Below are 20940 nucleotides of genomic sequence, written 5' to 3'. Positions count from 1 at the left end.
TTGAATATTTAGCCAAAAAACTTTTACACCATGTCTCTGATTAAAATAAAATTTCTTTATTAGCTAAAAAAGCAGCGTTAGGGACGGGTCATTATTTATGTAGAGGAGGGGAAGGGAAAAAGGGGGGTTCAAGGCTATTTCTTATTGGCTAGAAGTAGGGTTAAAGCTTTTTTGATAAAGAAGTTTGGGAGGGGGGGTGGGGGTTAGCAATTTGATCCGAGTTATATTTTAAGATGGGTCCATTAGATATGTGAAATAGTAATACTAAATTGTACAAATTTTTGCTAATCATATTGCTTTTTTGTTTATCTAAAGCATAACTATTTTAATTTGTACAACTTAGTCATTTGTATTTGACAGAAATTCTGTTTGCACTCTAAACTTTATTGTTATTTCAAATTTAGCCAATAAAGAATCCACACCTATCTGCTTTAATATTTGGTTTGACTGAATTGTTTTTGACGAAACGCTTGTCTCCTCAATATCCCAAGGAAAACATGATGAAACAACAAGAAAGTAGTCCTTTTACAACTGCAGGAAAATAATTTGAAAAGAATTGTATTTTGCATGGTTATTACATTTGTGTTTCACATGAAGGCACGATTTGTAAAAATTTATCACTTTTCCTATATTTATACACTGATTTTGTAATAGAATAGGTCAGTTCCATTGTTATGCAAAGTAACTAATCATCTTATGATTAGTATGTTTATTTATCAATTAAGTCTTCCTCTTAACAGAGTATTGTTACCACAGGCGGCCCAAGCTCAATATGAGAGTACGTGCGGCTTCGTAATTTTCAAAATGGCCGTCATTATAAAGGATTTGTATGGGAATTCAGGCCAATAGATTCGAGAAGATAAATATTCGCATGAACTTCCAATAAAATACACTTTACCTTGTTTACTTGGTGTCTTCTTGCTTCCTGTGTGTTTATTTTCCCGATCCGTTGCGATTTAAGCGATTTCCTTTATCCCGAGTTTCCACTAATAATATTCATTAACATATTTTTCCCTGCCCCCCACCTCTACATAAAGAATGACCGGTCCCTTCACGTCATTAAAGAAGAAGCAAAAGAATGTCGGATTTGATAATTTAGCGGTGAAGCTCATCGTAACGAAGATGAATTTATTCATGGATAGAGCACAAACTGAACGAAACTGTGTTCGAACTTTGTTCTTTTGCGTCTAAAAGGGAAAATTTCGTTATGTATTGCTCCCCTTACTATAGCTTGTTCTGATATGTACTGCTTAGACCCTTATAGAGCAAGCCGGGGTGTATTAAACAGGTGACTGCTAACAAAGTCAGCTCGATGGAACCCTGAAAATATTGTCTGAATTTGAAAGGATGTTTACAAAGTGACACGCTTTATTTTACATGTTCAGGGGCACCCAGCGAGAAGTTTTGAGAAAAAGACCTAAAACAACAACAATGTAAAGTATGAATAAAGCTTTCTGAAGCCATTTTAAGCATTTTGGGAGATTACTGGGGGAAATCTATCTGTTCCTCACTCCCAGCTAGACTAATGGAAGAGTTCTCAGTCAGCAAGGTGCACCTACAACCTGTGACATGACTTACTGGGAAGTTTCCTAACAGACGTATGTTCAGACATTACTGGCCAGTTTGGGTGTGGTCATAGGGCAAAATTCAGCTTTTAAGTGGGCCGGGGGAGGGTCCGATAGGGAAAATGTGTGTGTCTCCCAGCCACAAAAATTTGCCCGAGGAACAGATCCATTGCGTTCCTCTGGATGTTAAAGGCAAAGCAGGTGTTTTATATCAAATGCATGAACTTACTTCGATTTCGTTGCAGTTCGTCCTGTACCCATCGGTTCTATAAGGAAATGTTGTGTTGTACGTGACTTCAGTCTTGGGTTTGGCGTATTCATCAGTAGTGTAACACATGGTCCATCCTCCATTGTATGACGTCATATCACAGTAAGCTAGGAACGCGTTTGAATGGCTTCCTCCATCCGGGATAATCCAGTACATACCATCTCCTGCGGAATGACCTTGACTCATAATATCTCTACAGTTGGTTGCTGAAAAATATCAGTACGCGGCACACTAAGTAAACGTAATTTCAGTTTAATAACCCATAGCCCCCGGCGGGCCATAACCGAAACCCATAACTGGAGATAGTCCCAGCCACATGTAAACACTATATTTTAAACCTCATTTTGGGAAAAGCTCGCGTAAGGGACTGGTCAAAAAGTATAGGTGGGGGTGGGCCGGAGCAGAGAGGGGGTGGGTCATGAGGTTTTGAGCCTTGCGCAAGGGGTGGGTCGTGCAATTTTCAGCTACCCTAAGGGGGTGGGTCACCTTATTTTATTACATAGATAGGCACTAACTACTAACGAGACAGTTGACCACACTTGTTATATAAAACACAGCCAGCTGGAATTACTGCTAAAATACTCACAAACCTGTTGTGCGAGAAAATGCAAAGGGTGACAGGCTGCACATCTATACGGGCATGAAACCCTTAGTTGACCTTTTTTTTTGGGCTCTGACAAGCATGTCCTTTAATGATTTTCCTTTTTTGTAAGGTTTTCTATCAAAGTTTGTGGGTAGCCTCTGTCCATCAAGCGTTTTTTTTTTAATTTTGAATTATTTTCCTCAAAGGTTGTTTTTGAGGATTTTTTTTCGTAGGATTCTCAAGGCTTCTTCTTTTTAACACTTGGAGGGTGACACGAGGTGAAAAGAGTGTGCAAGAAGGTTTCCATTTGTTTAAAATGTGTCTTTGCATCAAGGATAGATTTTTCCTTGACTCTTGTGCCTTTGTATACAGCCGTGTCTAAAAACGCAGTCTCAGTGTCAAATGTTTCGGCCGTGAATTTAATAGTTGGGTGATGTAAGTTTGCTTGTTCAATGAAGGTTTCAATGTCTGGTTTACTCATGTCCCGTAGGGAAAAGGTATTGTGTATGTAGGATTTCCACAAACTGTTGTTCTAAAGATGGTTTTGCTTAGAGTTGTTGTTTCAATATACGCCTTGAAAATGTTGGCAAAGGAATCAAAACTGCTGTCTTTGTGCCCACTGCAGTTCCATGGTTTTGTGGGTAGTACTTTCCATTGAAGTGAAAGAAATTTTCTTTGAGCACTATTCTAAGCATTTCCGGCAAGTAATGTTAAGGAATGGGTTGTCTTTGTAGAAATTTTCATATGCTTTGTGACAGACAATTTCAATGTACCCTCGTTTTGCGGTATATTTGTGTCAAGACTCATAACGTCCATCGAAACAAGAAACGTTCGGATTTTCCCATTTGTCTTTTCAGTGAAAGGTATCATGTCTGTGATTTTGATATCGGTTGTAGCATTGTATCAACAAATTTTGTAAAACACAGAACAAGGTTTTATTGGATTATTAAGAGGAAACCAAACATTCATGTTTTAACAAGGGGGTGGGTCATGGAATTTCCAGCCATGCTTTAGGAGTGGGTCAGTCTTTTTTGTGCCGAAGGGAGGGGGTGGGCCATGTGTTTTTTATCAACCACATTTCCAAATGCTCCGGCCCAACCCCCCCTATACTTCTTGACCAGTCCCTAAGCGGACACTTTTCTGTATTACAGAGACCACTAAAGCATTCTGTTTCCCCCTACTCGCTACCTTTTAAAAAAACTTTGTTAGTTTGTTAACTTATTTGTTATAACTGACGGCAACTTGAAACACGTCAAAACATTGTTTTAAGCGGACGGTGCATGGAAGCTTGCTCTGTCCTTTAGTGATTAAAAAGCTGTTGGCGACATAGTGTCTCTATTAGTGCTCTTAACACTGCACCTTTAACACGGCGCTTGATAGAAGGAGGTACTCTTTCCAGCAGGTACGCTATTTCGCTAAGTTATACAGTCATCACCTATGTCACTGCAGTTTTTCCCTCTGGTTCCTTTAGCGCATGTGCAGTAATAGTCGTCTTCTTCGTATCTGGCCACACAAGTTGAATTGTTCATACAGGGGTCATTTGAGCAAGGGGTCTGTTTAAAATTGAAAAATGTCGTTGTTAAATTACAGTCTGTTTGAAGGCTAAGATTTTTGTATGTATGCGAAAAAATACATCCTGCTGCCAAAGAGCTAAGAATGTTGATCAACAGCAAAGTGTAACGATGGTATCCAATAGAATGTTATTGTTATGTTATGAATGTTATGTGAAAAGTGTAGTCGATCTTGCAGACTCGTAATAATGAGTGTATCGAACACATTTGCTCTACTTCTACACAGGTGGAATCAGTATAATGGCCCTGCCCTGTAACAGGAAGATTTTGATGGGGTGTTAAGGGAAAGGTGCAAGGTAATCTTTTTGCCATGGTGCAGGTTGTTGAGTTTTCGTCAGCATTAATGAAACTGCAATAAGCGAAGAACTATTCGTGGTCTCAAATATCAACATCACAAAACCAAATCCACTAAATAAATGAACATTTATTTGATAGGAGACGAGCGTGATACGTGATACGAAGAGCGTGCCTGTGCGTGGTTTGAACTGAATTGTTACGGCCAGCGAAAACTGCGGTGGTAACCGTGCTTAATGTGGGGTGGTGGTGGTGGTTGTGGTGGTTGGGTTATGGGAGGGGGGGGGGGGGGGCTGTTGGGGTTGCAAAACAAACCTGAAAATTGTACTGCCACACTGCGATGTAAAATACGGTTGAATATGCAAAAAAAAATAAAGAAGGCGCTAATGAAGATGAAAAGGCATAGAGACTTTAACGAGCGGGCAAAAAACAGCACGAAGAACGAAACACATTTAAATTCGAACAAAGAAACTAATAAGAAGGATATGATCGAATGAACTATAAGCTTAATTAACGACCGGAAAAAGGGAAAAAAAATGCCGGAATTACGGAAAAATTGTTACTCTTGGATCTTAAAATTGATTCTTGATGAAAGTCTATGAACCCACAAAGAAGGTGGCTGGTGCCCCGAAACTATCGCAAGAAAACTTACACTCTCTTAAAACGTTATTATCATTTTACTCTCTGCTATTCCTCTGCAAAGGAGAGTAATAAATCGGTCAGTCTGAAACCAGATTTCAATACCAGTACATGGATTAGAGTGAATTGCAAAAATAGTTTCTTCCGCGTTGAAAAAAAAAAATTTTCTTCCTCAGTATCCGAGCGTTAAGAATGTTTAAACCCTACTGAACCTTAAAAAAATAACAGGCCGTGGACCATGGTCTTTATTTAAATCCATCAAAGAAGAATAATAAATATAATAGAAGCTAAGTATTTCACTACCCACCTTTATGCTCAAGTGATTAAACACTGAGCTGAAGACTAACTTGTCTGAGTTGTTGTATCTATCGCTTGGTAACAGCTCACACAAAATGTCTCCTTCCTCAAGAAATAACGACGCAAAATTCGCAGAAACACATGATGAATGATCGAGACAAAGTATACCACATTCATGAACCCCTTTCACTGAAGCAGAAACGAGTGGAGTAATGTTTAGATAGGAAAATTTGTTAGCTTCAAAGTTTGCGAAGGAAAAACCGTTTTTTGTATGTCGCTTTAAACTGTTTGAGCTGTCAACAAAAAATTCGCATTTTACACGAAATACCAAGATTATGAAGAACCATAGAATGCGTGAATCTACTGGAGCCAAAAATTTGTACATCTTGAAAGTGATGCCCGATATGAAATGGTTGCTGTTCGACATCCTTAATTGAAAGGCATAATTAGACCATCACTATCATCACTATATGGCCAATCTTGTTAATCTAAGTGACGTTTTCTTTTATAAGGGATTAAACTTAAAGCTGTAATTTACTTTGCCTATCAATATGATATTCTCAATTTTATTTATGTAAAACTTGTAAAAGCAAGTAGAGAAAGGTGACGTTTACTGTTGGCTATAGTTAAAATAAATAATGATTTTATAAACAGTCATATAACACTTTTTTGTCGAAATACTAAGAATGAAATGCGTGGATATACTTTAGCCAAAATTATAAACATCTTGAAACTGGATGTCCCATACGTATAATTGGTAAATATGAAATTCATCATTCTTAATTATTCAAAGGCATGATTTAATAGACTATTGTATATGGCAGAAATTGGTGAGGGGCATTTTCTGTAAAGAGATTAAACTTGGCTCTACTCATTTTGTCGCACAATACGTTTTTCCGGCATTATATATTATCCATGCAAAATTATTAAAAGAGAGTAATTAGCCATATCTGTCGCATTAGGGCCAGGCTGTCTTCGTGGAGGCCATTTAGATTCTTATAACATAGAGCTCTAGTATATTCGCCTAATCAAATTGGCTTCAATAGCGCGAGAGTGCTTCATATGATCCATTGAGCACACTCCACGACGCCAACAAGCTTTGCTGCGTCCATGACTCAATAGTACACGGCATTTACCTCATGTTTTATAACGAGAAACACTTGAATCTGTTAAAGAGGGTGCGCTCGATTGGGAAACCTGGATTTAGATTTCAAAATCAGGATCAAGTTGGGATTTTCAATCGAACGCAAAATCCGAAAATTTTCATAGCTAAGAAATCTGTTCTTATTTTCTTTCTTTCCGATTTTGTTTTGTAAATCCAAAACGGATATTAAAAACTGTTCTCAAGAAAGGCGAAAATGCAGGGGTACGCACAATTTGTAGAAAGAAGACCACTGTTCACCGCACGAGAACAGTTTTGTAAATCCCTTTTCGGATTTCCCAATCAAAAATCATGAAATCCGGATTTAGATTTCATACTTGAAATCCACCTTGAGGACGGATGTCTCGGAGGTAAAATCCGTTTTCGGATTTCACGTTCGAAATCTAGGTTTATGACACCCCCGTACGCGCCGCAACCTAACCCAAATCTTCTCTTATCCCCAAAACACATAAAGACCAACTGGGTACGATTTTGGGAACGAGGTGAAAATTGTTGTCATCCACGTAAGCTATGGCGTGTGCAAACTGATCATTTTTTGCAAAGTAGTTCGTTCAAAAAGAATCATTTTCCATTTTCGTAAAGGTTTTTTGAATGTTGTCTTAAGCGACTTCTGTAAACTTTCTCTCAGTTTTAAGATTAAACATTTGTAAACAAAACTATGAGGTAAAAATATATAGTCCGTAGACATTGACGAGTGAGCGCACTATAACAACAACAACAACAACAACAATAATAATAATAAAAATAATAATAGTAATAATGATAAAATTTAAGTCAACTGCCGTTTTCAGTAAGAATATAAATGTTATAAAACAATTGGTTCATGCTTCAGCTGTGTGTATGTCGAGATATAAAGCAATGGAAAAGTTTGGAGAGCACTCCTGAGGCTAGATTTCCAGGTGGAGAGTTAGCCACTTTCGAGCTCTCCAAACTTGCTTCATATCTCGACCTGACGCAGGCGCACCAATGGTTAAGATCAAGATCTTAAGGGCACCATTGCATTACAGTGTAATTGCAAGTTCAAGTTCAAATTCATTTTATTCCCACAATATATGCAACAATAGTAAGAAAAAAAATCGAACTAGCTTACCATGTTAAATGAAGTATTACATTGGGAAAGTGCATGTGAAGGTCAAAAGGGAAGGGCGGTCGATTTGGCAACGATCACGTGCAGTTCAGGAGGTTTTATTTGTAGAACTAGTTACCCCTTACTGTCAAGTAGTAGGAGTTTTTATTCTTTTTAAACTATAGAGCGTTTTCACATGACGTCACGGCGGCCATATTGGTGTTGCAAAACAATGAAACGGAGGCCATGTTGGTGTACCAAGAAAATCCTCTGGGAGTTTAACTCTTTTCTCATGTAAATGCATTCCTTTGTTCCAATAAATTAGCATAGATGCTGGCCTCGTGAGTGAAAACGCTCTATTGCAAGAGAGGCCTTAGCTAAAATAGGTATTGTTTCTTAGGTTTTTTATACCCCTACACTAAACCTTGTAAGACCATAGTAAGTTCTGGAAGATGGTCCTTGCTGTAGTTATGAACGGCAAGAGTCCGATGAGATGAGTCAAATCATAGACAACAGGCGATGTATTTAAACTTCAAAACTGAAAGAACTTTTAATCTAATATCACGCTTAGAGTCATCTGGATAACAGGTAAGGCCTACAGCTAGAACAAAAGTAAAACCTGAAGCGTGATTATAGTCAGTACCTACTAACGTAGACCGACACTTATAAGCCGAGTGCTGACGGATCTGGCACCATTTGTATTGAAAGCTACACCCTTATGAGACGACCTTGTGGAAGCTGTACGAAAATACGGCGATTTATGATCATCACACCAATGGTTACACCGCTTGTAACAGTTGGTGTATCCAGAGACAAAAAACCCGGTGTAGAAAGAAGTATCGCAGATCAACAGCTGATACGAGTAACTGCTATTCATGGATCCAAAGCCTTCCCACAATCCATAGGTTTTAGCTTTCTTCCCATATTTACGAGCGGCTCTGATGGTTAGGTTGGTTTTCCGCCTGAAGTAAGCCTTATCTCCAGTTTTGTGATCAACGATAATAATCTCAGTGAACTAAAGCAAAAAGAGAAAACCATTTATAACATTAAGGTTAAAACAACAAAATAATTTTTGAAAGGTAATTAAAATTTCCTTTGGGCTAGAAAACAGCGCCATGATTTTAACGCATTTATTGAGGCGAATTGCTAATGCAAGCTTTCACGCGCCTAAAAATATCGATGAACGACGGATAAGCGGTAGTACTAAGTATTTTGAAGCGATAAAACACAGAAAACAATTCAATTGATAACGAAGACGTAACCCTCAACCCCCTCTTGCACGAGGTGTTAATTACTCTTGCCAGATTAGTAGTAGCTCTAACTCCGAGGTTTAAATAGGTGATGTTATAACTGATGTTATGTTATGTTATGTTATGTCAATCACGTCACGCTGAAATGAAATCTTAACCAGAAGCGGAAGGGAAGGCACATCCCCAACCCTAGTCGCGGATATGATATCCTCTCTTGTTAGGAGTGATTCTACCACAGATTTTAATTGGATTCATCACACGGGCTCCAACTACAAGGCGTTCATGGGAAATCGAGTATCCGAGATTCACTTAATCATGAGTAACCTGGAGACTCAACTTACTTCGATGTTGTTGCAGTTCGTCCTGTACCCGTCAGTTCCATAAGGAAATGAGGCATTATGCTTGACTTCAGTCTTGGGTTTGGCGTATTCATCAGTTGTGTAACACAAGGTCCATCCTCCATTGTATGACGTCATGATTGAGGGACTCACTTGAATGCATCCTCTTCAAAAATCCAAGGAGAAATACAATAAAAATAGAAATAGAAACAGTTCAATGTTCATTCCTTCTTTCAATGTTCATTCTTGTTCTGGTCCTGAGGAAGGCTACTTTTGTTAGCCGAAATATTGGCCTATAATAAATCAGCCCTTTGCCGTAGTGCCAGCCCTGCATTGAGTTTTGTTTTAAAAAGTAGTAGGCTCACGGAGGACGATGGGTAAAGGAAAAAGGCCGTTATGTTATTTATTTCCTCTTACCATCGAGCAGCGCGGACGTTTTTTTTCCCTCTTCCCAGCTGCCCTACGCGACACAAAAGGCCCCCTGCAGAGAAGACCAAGTTGGGCCTGGAGCCGCAAGTAATAGAGGCTGGGCAAATTCTTTCATTTGACAACCGAGGAAGATTGGGGAAAACAAAAAAGCAAAAAAAAGGACCTGATCAACGGGATAGGCTTAAGAGCCCCCTTCAGTTCTTGCACGGAATCCACAGTGAGCGTGCTGTGGGGGTAGAAAATACAAAGAAAAGATTACGTAACCCACAAATTCCAATAAAAGAGAGTGAAATCTATTTATTGGTGGTCATTTGAATGATCAAACTCTGTTCAAAATCAAAACGTTGTCACGCAAGTCGCAATATATTTGACAGGAAACCAAAAATGGGCTCTACAGCATATGGTCTATGATGGTTTCTCAAAAGATGATAGTGTTTACACTTCAGCTCACAATTTACTTGCCGTGTTGCTCGCTGTCTTTCGCATTTTTCTATTGGTTTCATCAGCTGATGCATCACAACTAAATAACTAATTTTTAATACTTGCAGTCGCCACCAGACTGGCTTGTGCTGGTGGGTATCACGTCCAAAACGTGTAATAATGCTCATTTTGATATCTATTTTAAAATGCTTAAACGAAAAACTTATTATCATATTCAACGTTTCACACGCTTGTGGTTCTCATTTCCCCTATGAGACGTGGAGCGGGAAAGGGGGAAAATTTTCTCTCTTTTATTGAAAATAATAGCTTTTGTCTTCTTTATAGTAATCCTCATTTGCCATTTCTTAGCGTAACATTTTAACTTATCAAGGCATCTCTGCAAGCCATGCTCTGATTCGGAAAGCAGGATAAGATCATCTGCATATAGTAAACGATTGATTTTGCATTCTCCCATGATCAAGGGATCACAAGTGGAGTCAAATATATCAACAATGTCATTTACAAATATGTACTACTCCTTGGATGAGAAATTTACCCAGTGAATACCGTTGTCCACCTATTGAACAACTGGGGCCAGGAGGGTATAAAGTTGTTTAAACGTTGATGTATTTAAATAAAAGATTGTAAAGAACTAGTAGCTGTTCTTTTTAGACTTCTTAGAAACTCGGTGACTTTTGAACGCAAGTGAATAGTGGCGTATTTATGCCTTGGTTCCGTTCAATAGAAAGTCTAGACGTATGATTTGACATTCAGTAAATACTCAGTCCCAGCTCTTAATGCGAGCCAGCTGATCTGGTAAGGGCCATCAGAAAAAGAACACACATTATACTCTTCTCCTTTTCTGCGTCTTGAAATAATAATATTTATAAAAATAAAAAAAAAACTGTTTTACTGAATTTAATGCCGAGAATCTGGGATCCACCGTATTTTTAGGATCACGTGCATTTAGTCAGTTTCCAAACATGTATACTGAGCGCGTTGAAGCCTTTGTATACCTTATGCAAGAGGATAAAGGTCAGGGTATGAAGGAAAGCTTTTGCTGCCGACTTTTCATGACCAAGCTGAGATTCGAGCTTGCATTCTTTCGTTTCTACCTGAAAGCGCTTGAATATTGTCTCTTCATAACTATTCACGCACGGAATGCTGTCAAAGTTGACTTTTATTTTGGGCGTCGATAGCCCGGAACATGGAACATTCCGGAACATGCCGGAACATACCGGAACATTCCGGAACATCCCGGAACATGAAAAAATGAAAATAATTTTCATGAAAATAAATAAATATAATAATAATAATAATAATAAAATAATTTTTATAAAAATTAATAATAACGTAAAATAACAAAAAACCGAAAGAGATAGAAATAAAGAAAAACAAACTCGTATCATCTTCGGGTATGAGAAAACAATATTTTGTCGCAAATAATTTGTGGGGCGAGGGTCCATGGAAATGACAGTAATGAGTGAGGGTTTGCTTCTAAATTCAAAATATATTCAAATGGGTCGCGAGGAGGAGGGTTTCAAGCTTTACTCACACAGCTACCTCTTATAAATGTTTGCCATGTGGTTTAACGGTTATTCATTTACGGCTTTGCGACCGTAAGGAGAGCTTAGGGGCTCCTCGCAACTTAATTACCGACTCGGCTTAACATGACGTACTGCACCGACATTTCAGACTATCGCAGAACCGTAAATGGTTAACTGCCAAATGATTAACTCATGGCAAACAATTACAAGAGGTAGCTGTGTGTGTAAAGGTCGTAAAGCTTGAAAACCCCCTCCTCGCGACCCATTTTAATATATTTTGAATTCAGAAGCAAGCCTTCACTCATTACTGTCATTTGCATGGACCCTCACTCGCCCAACAAATTATTTGCGACAAAATATTGTTTTCTCATACTCGGGGATGAGTTTCTCTTTCTTAATCATTTCTTGCTTTATTTTTTTTTTGGTTATTTTATGTTATTTTGTTATTATTAATTTTTACAAAAACTATGTTATTATTATCATTTTATTTAATTAATTTTTTTTTTCATGAAAATTACTTTAATTTTTTCATGTTCCGGGATGTTCCGGGATGTTCCGGCGTATTCCGGAATGTTCCGGAATGTTCCATGTTCCTGGTTTTATCGACGCCCCATTGTTTTCTGCTTACTATCTGGGAAAAGGAAACGAAACTGCCCAAAGCGTTGTTTACAAGCTGAGCACTACGCTGGCCCTGTAGATTCTGATACTAAGTTACAGCATTGAAGGTTCAGCCATCCGCAGAGGATGTCACAGGATGCAACGTTTACTTTTCACTCCTCCCCGCTCTTTTCGGTTTGGAAACTTGCGACATTTCCCAACTGGGGGTTAATGTAGATGTATAAATGTATTTTATTTTCTTCTTCCGTTTTTTTACATTTCAGTTTTCGCGGTAACCCGGGGAACGCAAAATAACTTCTGTACTGATGTGTTATTACATGTATTCTGTCCCTTCCCCACACACACACGACCTTCAACAATCAAAAGGCATTCTAAATGTGTTTAAATAACTCTTAAACCTTTCTCTCGCGTCTCGAGTTTCGCGCTTGTACTCCCAGAAGACTGATACCATTTTCCCTCGAATAATAGCTGGGAGGGATTATTTATTTTTTCGCATGAAAAGGGAGCAATTAATTGAGGGATGTGATTATTTCAAATATTGCTCACTGGAAGTCGCGCCTTAAATATTTTGTTTTATTAGCACATTAAATAAAAAAAATTATCACATCAAGTAAACTAAACATTGGCTTTTAAGTGTTCCAAATTTGGTTCCTTGATTAATTTTCAGAGCTTGAATCCGCACTGTTTTGCCGGATCAGATTCCTCTTCAACTTGACAGCTAGGGAGTGGATAAAAGAAAGAGATGATGGCGAGAGGGGTGGAGGGAGGGGGCGATTATTTCAAATATTTTCATCAAAGGGGGGCGATTATTCAAGGGAGGCGATTAATCGAGGGACGGCTATTATTTGAGGAAGTACGGTATGTTCGCGCTGGCACCCCAGAACTCCTTGATATGAGCGCCTCTAGTAAACGCCTGTTCTACTTTTTGCAAGTCAAAATGGAAGTTTGAGGCTTATCTTAAAGACTACCTCTACACAAGAGAACATATGAGACTGGATATCCTCTCTTGCCCTACACTGTACCGGGTAGCGTTTTCTGCGACATGAAAAGCTACCCAGTACAGCATGAGCGACAAACCGCACAGAAATGGAACTGGTTGAAATCGAACATCATATCCGAGTGAATGCAGGCAGATCAAGAGGGTTGACTTCCGTCTCAGTAGGTTCTAGTCCCTGCTCCTACTCATTTACTTCCGCTACGAGCTTCATACTGCAACGCCGAGTGTCAGTAACCTTCTCTCTGATATGTGACGCTGCACTCGTTACGGGAATCGCGCCGAAATTACCATTCTCAATCCTTATTCGACATGGTTTTTCGTGCCGACTCAAGAGATATCCTGTACCCACTTGTTGCCATCGATATTATTGCATGATTGCTTTACGGATAAAATATTATGAAACCCAAGAAGTCTAATCTACCCCTCAAGAGATTCACATAATAAACCCAAGACCCGAGAGCATTAATTTGGAAATCACTGATAAAAAACTTTAAATTCGAAAAAATGGCACAGCGCTATCTCACTCTTTCAGAAATCATATACAGTCGATGAATATTGTTTTCTTTCAATTGGCAGCTACGTCGAGTGTAAATGTTAATTTAACGTAACTGGTGTGTATCGATAGCACGTAATTAAGAGTCTCTTTGTTTGAATATCACTTGACTTGATTTTAATTCTAAAATCAAAGAATAGCTGATTATTCGACTTTTTATTCACGGTTTTACAGACATTACATTATCCCCCCCCCCCCCCCTCACGGATTCATACGTTTCTTTTGTTTAAATTCCTTCAAGCCTAAGAGCCAGGTATAAATTTCAATGAATCGAAATTGTTCGATTTAACGGAAATAGAGTAAGAAGACCCATGAACATGTTTACACGTTGACGTATTTTTTTTTTGGAAAGTTCTAAGACGTCTTTCAATGTAGAGAACTCTCATGTACAGCACTCAAAGCGGTGACTACATGCACCGTTATACCTTTAGCGATCCAGTTTATCTAAGGGCCATTATGGAATGGAAAAAAAATGTTTCCCTCAAACTATGCTCTTCGTCTCTTCTGTGACTTGATGAGTAAATGGTCTGAACGCGCAGAACTGGGATCTATTGCGAGTGAATGAAGTTCCGGTTCATAAGGTATGATCACGTGCATTCAGTCAGTTTCCGAACATGTATACTGAGCGCGTTGAAGCCTTTGAAGAATTAACTTATGCCGAGGATAAAGGTCAGTGTATGAAGGAAAGCTTTTATTGCCGATTTTTTCATGATCAAGTTGTGATTCGATTCGAGCTTGCCTTACCTGATTTTTACGTAAAAGTAACTGTCAGAATGCAGCTGTTAAAGTTGCTGCCTTTCATTTCTCAGCTAGCAGCTTTGATTCTTAAGTAAGTATGACTGAGAATGTGCGTTTATCATCTTGCACATGGCGGGGAATTTATTTACTTTATTAATATTTACCTTTTCCTATTTTTTCTTTAATACAGAGCTACCTCTGATCCGGTGAACCTTGTCTTTTTGAACAACGGTCAGTCCCTAAAGCTCAACAAACATCAAGTAAGATTATTGCTTTGTTGGCTAGTACATATTTCCACCTAGAATTGCGAGGATTCTTTTAGTCGCCCGGGAGAGGTTCTAAAATTTTTACGTAGATAATACAAGATACTACAGTTTTCATCTTGCGGTACGTGATCTTTTCTTGGTACCAGTCATCATTTTCTTATCTCTGATCAGTTATCTTTTTTATTCAGGGAAAAAAATTATATTAACATAAAGTGTTATATATATGCTTCATTGCAATTTTGAATAATTTTACCAGAAAAAGTCAATAAAGGAAAATAAAACAAGGTGGGGGAATTTGTGAAAATGCCGTGATAAATGGAGACTAAGACCTCACAGCGGCACTCATGCTATGGATATCCGGACAAGAACTAGCAAAGCCTAAACGTCAGAACAACAAACTTTCATGGGTTATGGACCAGTTTCTAAGAAACTTCAGAGAGCAGTAGATTACCGAGACTAGCGACACAGTTTCCTCGTAAATAACGTGAGATGATGTTTTCATCTAGCTTGCAAAGGTTACGGAGGTTGACGTGCAGCTCGTTCTCAAAAAAAAAATCTAAAATAATAATAAAACACTGCAGGAATCTCTCAGTTTTATTGCACTGCGGTAGTGAGTTGCAAGGTTTTCGGGGGTCTGAATGAGGGTACCTCTATAACACTAAAAACTTAATTTTTTTTGGATCTGTAACATGAAGCAGTTTACACTTCGGTAAATTAAGTAAATTCTCCACAAAATATTTCCAGAAAAAAAAAAGAAGCAAAAAACAGGCTTAAAAAGGCCAACATTAATACAGAATCCATCAGGAAACTGAGTAATTTTACTGGTGGACAAAAGCCTTGTACCAGAATAATTTAAAGAATATTGCAATCTTTTTTACATTTTTCAAGGGCTATAGATGTAATTAGTATCTGTAATAACACCAAAGAAAATTTCTTAAGAGAGCCAGAGAAAATAAATGTCAAATTTTACAAAATGACATCTTACACATGAAATTTTCAGAATTTTACCTGTGTTTTCACAATTCTTGTGAAATTTGACATTTATTTTCTCGGGCTCCCACGAGAAATAGTCTTTGGTGTTATTACAGATAACTAATTACTCCTACAGCCCTTGAGAAATGCAATAAAAAGAAAGCGATATTGTTCAAATTATTCTGGTACAAGGTTTTTGTCCACTGAAAATTAAAATTTCCCAATTTCCTGGAGGACTCTGTTTTCGACCATTTCCGACAATTCCCGATCATTTCATAAGATTTCCGAAGACTGCAGACGATGTGCGAAGACTACCGTAGATTTCCGAGGAGAAACCCGGAAATTTATTTTCGACTTTATTTTTGTTGTTAAATAAAGTGAACCTGTTTCTATGCCTTTGGAATGCAGAATCCACCCCGCGTCTATAAAAGCTCAATAGAACTTTGATCAAAAAACCTAAAAATCGTGCTTTTGCTCACTTTTTTTCCCGATTCGGCAATTTGTGGCCTGATTTGGTTGCTTTGTGCTCAAAAGTGGATTTTCTCAGAAAACGTTTCTTAACAACATCGAAAAAAGAGACATGTAACAGCCTTTGAACACAGGCTCAAAGTTCAACAGTGTTTTTATTACCTATTTTCCAAGAGCAGATAAGAACTGTTAAAAGACACTATGAAAAAACCCTCCAAACACTTAACAGTATTTTCTCTGGAAACAGTAAACATTAAAATTGGCCTATCTAACAGCAAACACTAATTAAGTTATAGGCAAATAACACTTATCACTAAACCGCACTCAGACCCTCGTTTTTCGGCCGACTATCAACTTTCGCAAATTTTGTTTCTTCAATAACATTTCAGTGCTGAAAATAGTTTTAGACAATCCCAGTTGCGTCCAAAATCTATTTTTTTTAACCCTGTACCACTTGAAATATACTGAATTAAATCATAGGGAAAAGTATTAGGAAAATGAAAGTTTCTGTGAGTAACAACGCGTATAGTTAAATTCTGAGGATCATCGAGAAAACAGACTCCCACCGTTGAATCCTCTGACGAATTTAATGCCTTGAAATAAAGTGCCTGTACCTGAACCAAATGCAGCCTTAACATTTTTTCGAGAAATAACCGGCAATGTGCCAATAGTGGATTAAGAAACAGCCATGCTTCGTTGTATCATGGCAAATTACAAGCAGCCGATTATTATTAAATAGCCCAATCCGATACAAAGGAAAACCAGGCTCTATTCCTACTATCGGGGTCAGTCTCTTGTCTTACTATAATCGAACTTCATTTATTGTAGAATGTTCGTGTTGAAGAAGTCACAGCCCCCTGCAACTCTGAAAACAAGGGATTACTTCGTATGGCAAACCTGCATTTGGAGTTCTGTAACGGAAAATCCTGGGTGCGACTATCAGATGCAACAGGGCCAGTAACAGGTCAGTATAATAACAGTCCAAGATAAGCTCAATTGAAAGGGGACAGGTAGCAAATTGTTATTGCAAATATCTATATATCATCTGTTTTTGGTATCGTCAACCAGACACCATCCGTATGCGCATTAATTTTTGTAGGAAAGAGCTGTCTTGATATCAAGAATCGAGGTCAGTCTCGGGGAGATGGTATGTACCGGTTAGACCCAGATGGTGGAACGCATTCAAATGCATTCCTAGCTTACTGTGACATGTCGTCATACAATGGAGGATGGACCATGTGTTACACTAGCTACTGATGAATACGCCAAACCCAGGACTGAAGTCACGTACAATTCCAAGCTTTCTTTTGGAACTGACGGGTACAGGACTGACTGCAACAACATCCCAGTAAGTTTATTGGCTTCTAAATGTATACTGAAACTGCAACCGTAGCAACATTTGCGGCTTAATAAAGTGTGGACTGCAATAACAATGATAAATTTTAACGTATTGGTGGTCCCGGGGCGGGGGTATTTGGGTTAATATTTGCTGGGTATGTGCCGCTGGCCTCTCGGAGCCCTTACCCCATTGTAGTCGATCCCTACTTAGTCACTTTCTATTTTTATGAATTGAACCATTTTTTCGATTGAATGAAGAACACTTTACTTTTCATCTGCAGTACAAACATTGACATCCGACCTGCTCAGAGATCAAATAATTTGAAAGGTCCACGGCTAGATTACAATTTTAGGATGCCAACAACAGCAACAACAACAACAATAATAATAATAATAATAATAATAATAATAATAATAATTCTTCGTGGATTTGTTTGTATTTTTGTTAGTTCACTGAAATCATCTTCATTGATTACCAAAGTGGAAACAAGGCCTACTTCAAACGCAAAGTCAACCAGCCCATAACAGCCGCTGCAAACTATGGAAAATCTGGAAGTGCCTACGGATTGTGGACAGGTGTTGGAACTATGAATAGTGGCTACGCCTACCAGCTGCTAATCTGTGATCATTCTTTCTACACTGGGTTTTTTGTTTCCGGTTACACCAACTGTTACAAGCAGTGCAACCACTGGTGTAGTGATACCAAATCGCCTTATTTTCGCACAGCTTCTACAGATAGAAGCTTTAAGGGTGTGGCCTTTAATACCAATGGTCACCGATCCGTCAGCACTCGACTGATGAGTGTCGGTCTGCGTTAAGATGTCAGCACTGCCGACTATTTCGGATTTAAGTAAAACAGGGTCTTTTTTTTTTAACCTAAGAGATTTAAAAAGAGGCGGATAAGTAAGTTAAAACCATTCAGAAGATAAATAAAAATATAAGCAAAACACTTAAAGTAAACAAGAGGGCATTACTGTCAGTATTTGACAATAGAAAATAAAAACAATTAAAACAAAGGTTTGGCATTTATTGTTAATTTCCCGGTAAACTTCTTGGCGCCTTTGACTTCATTTTTCCCCCACTATCATTGTCACTATCATTATCAATTCCGTTTCCTCTTATCCTTTTTTCTGTAAAGTTGAAAGCAAATTCCAAGAAAATACTGCTTTTCCAATGAATGACAACATTTGTCGCAGTCCTTCATGGTGAACTGAATTGTGAAGCGGGGAGCCTCTTTTACACCATTCTAGCTACGCCAGTTTGAAATACTTCAGTTATAAAGAAGTTAACCTTTGAAGTTTTGTTCTGAAGGCATGTCATTATTTTTATCTGAGCACGGGGCTGCGGCTTTGCACTCTTAGAGGGAATATATCACTGTGTCACATAACCTCCAAATCAACTGTCTGAAAAGCCGGGCTTAGCTTAAATGTTTTGAAAGGAAGAGCAGGGCTAAAGAAAATCAAATTAAAATGAGACTGGAGTTTGTATCAAAATGCAAGGAGAATAAGTCATATTCCCTTGATATTTTTATGTATGATTATCTGAAATTTTAATTCCGATTAATTTATTGTTCCTGAATAATTATAACTTGCTTGAAAGTGTCATTTTGAAATGCTAAACATGAAGCTTCAGTTCAGTAAAAAATTATTTAGTAATATTAATTGCCAACGAGCAGCCAATAGAGCCGTGGGTGATTGTTCCAGAGGCAGAAAACATCTCGAAGCGATGTAACATAGAGTAATGTAAGGCAACCATGACGTAATGCAGGACAGAGAATACATTGTTTTCGAGCGAACAGGTGTTACAGATCAGAGAATCCACGAGCTGTGTGCGTGTTTGTGAGTCCTGTGCTGATCCCGTCCTCAACCAATCGTCGGGTGGATCATTTTCATCCTACGCGATATCTGTCGCATTCGCCCGCTGGAATTTTTTATCGCATGCCGCTAAGAAAAATAATAACGTAGCGAAATTTTTTTCTGTCTTTGAAGCAAAATAATTCGGAAGGCTTCATTGGAAAACCATAAATTTTTTTAGCTTTAAAAAGAGACATAATATAAGTCTGTACGTTGAATATTCGCGGACTTTAATATGATTTTCGAGGATTTTAAGTTTGCTTATAAGACCACTAAATTTTACCCAAAATGACTTGTCCGCAACTTCGAACAAAAACACGAACGTCAATATCTCGAAAAATTTGCTGCGTTAAGTTGGGATTTCAAATTCTTTATGCAGTAGAACAGTTTAGTTCACTATTTTCAAAAGACAAATTAAAGCAAGGGGCACACATACACCAAACTCATGATCCGCCTTCCCCGCGCATGTCGTGGGAGAGCTGCCGTACGGTTCCCAGCCAACAGCTCCCACATGTGCTGTGTGGAACTGGCTCTTAAAGGACTCGCCTCTGCAGGAAAGAGTCTTGTACGATGGGTTTTTCCCTGTCACTGACTAACGGCAAAACCACTGTGCATGGCTGGCACTGTCCGCGTGATATGTGTGTGCGCTTGCGTAAGGTTAGGCCGTGGGTTGGTGTGTGTGCCCCTTGCTTTGATTTACTGCTAATTCGTGATCCACCTTCCCCAGGCATTTCGTGGTGAACCTCTGTACGGTTCCCAGTCAACAGCTCCCACATGTGTTGTGCGGAGCTTGCCCTTGATAGACTGCTTTGCCCTCACCTCGGCAGTAAGGGTTTTGAGACGCGGGTTCTACCCGGTCATTATCCCTACGGCTGCGTCACGTTGGTGGGCCCCAATAAGAGCGGAAAAGCTGTCTGTGGCTGCCACTGCTCCTGAAATCTTTGCTCGTTGGCACTTAGTGATAACTATAACTAGTTAATAATTTACTATCCCTTTTCATTGCAGAGTAAAGCTTGAAGCAAGGAACATTGATAAGTCGACAAATGTGCAGCTCCTAATTTCCTTTATTTTCTAACCTTTATTTATGATAATGATGAAATATTTACTAATTTTTATTTAGGGGCGTTTTGCCTTAGTTTTCCCTGGGAATTGTCATTGACGCAATCTTGTAGTCCAGTTGTAAGTATCTAAGGAAGGGGAGAAACAGCCTAGAAGAGGAGGAGTATTTGCAAGCGTGCGTTTTTAGAACGGTATTACCTGTATTAGTACACCAATGATCCCGGGATCGTGTGAAATAGCCTGTGAACAGGCTCTCTGTTATGGAAAATGTTTCAGGAACATATTTAAACAGAATGTACTCTAACATTTGTCAGTTGTGACAAGTAACTGCGATAGAACAAAATGGGTTGTTGTTTTAAAAATACAAGTGTGTCCTTACTTGTTTGGGATATTTCTATATTTTGCGAAGCGTCCCTGCTTCTTTGTTCAAGGTTCAGTAGTAAACTTAGTTATTTTGCCTTCAAAAAACCTGAATAATCTAATAACCTAATTTTGTCTTTTTTATAGAAACAAATACAGACACAACTGTTAAATTTTGGTTTGTTTCAATTCTGAGTTTTCTACAAATTATTATCTTAACGATTTTTAGCAAAAACATTAGTGCACATGCAAATCTCGGCAAAATATAACAGGACTATGAACCATGTTT

At 38.5% G+C, this 20940-nt stretch overlaps 2 protein-coding genes and 1 pseudogene across 2 annotated transcripts in view; 1 reads left to right on the top strand and 2 right to left on the bottom strand.

Annotated features, from left to right (window-relative positions):
* Positions 1 to 6358, bottom strand: part of LOC140948913 (uncharacterized) — a 6796-nt gene extending 438 nt beyond the window's left edge. Inside the window, exons 1-4 of the mRNA XM_073398179.1 lie at positions 6354 to 6358; positions 5228 to 5510; positions 3852 to 3969; positions 1795 to 2039 (exon numbers count right to left, since the gene is read on the bottom strand). Of these exons, the coding sequence (XP_073254280.1) occupies positions 1795 to 2039; positions 3852 to 3969; positions 5228 to 5510; positions 6354 to 6358 (651 nt within the window). The remainder of the gene's footprint in view (positions 1 to 1794; positions 2040 to 3851; positions 3970 to 5227; positions 5511 to 6353) is intronic.
* A 1655-nt stretch (positions 6359 to 8013) lies between these two features.
* Positions 8014 to 9171, bottom strand: LOC140947876 (uncharacterized). Its single transcript, XM_073397087.1, has 2 exons — positions 9037 to 9171; positions 8014 to 8460 (listed from the first exon to the last, which is right to left on the bottom strand). Exons 1-2 carry the CDS (start codon positions 9169 to 9171, stop codon positions 8092 to 8094), a joined length of 504 nt encoding a protein of 167 aa, XP_073253188.1. The 3' UTR covers positions 8014 to 8091.
* A 5087-nt stretch (positions 9172 to 14258) lies between these two features.
* Positions 14259 to 18395, top strand: LOC140947874 (uncharacterized; annotated as a pseudogene).
* The last annotated feature ends 2545 nt before the right edge of the window (positions 18396 to 20940 follow it).

Source organism: Porites lutea, chromosome 9 (assembly GCF_958299795.1).
Source record: "Porites lutea chromosome 9, jaPorLute2.1, whole genome shotgun sequence".
Lineage (NCBI taxonomy): Eukaryota > Metazoa > Cnidaria > Anthozoa > Scleractinia > Poritidae > Porites > Porites lutea.
Note: the sequence above shows the minus strand (reverse complement) of the source record. Positions and strands in the feature narration are given on the sequence as shown.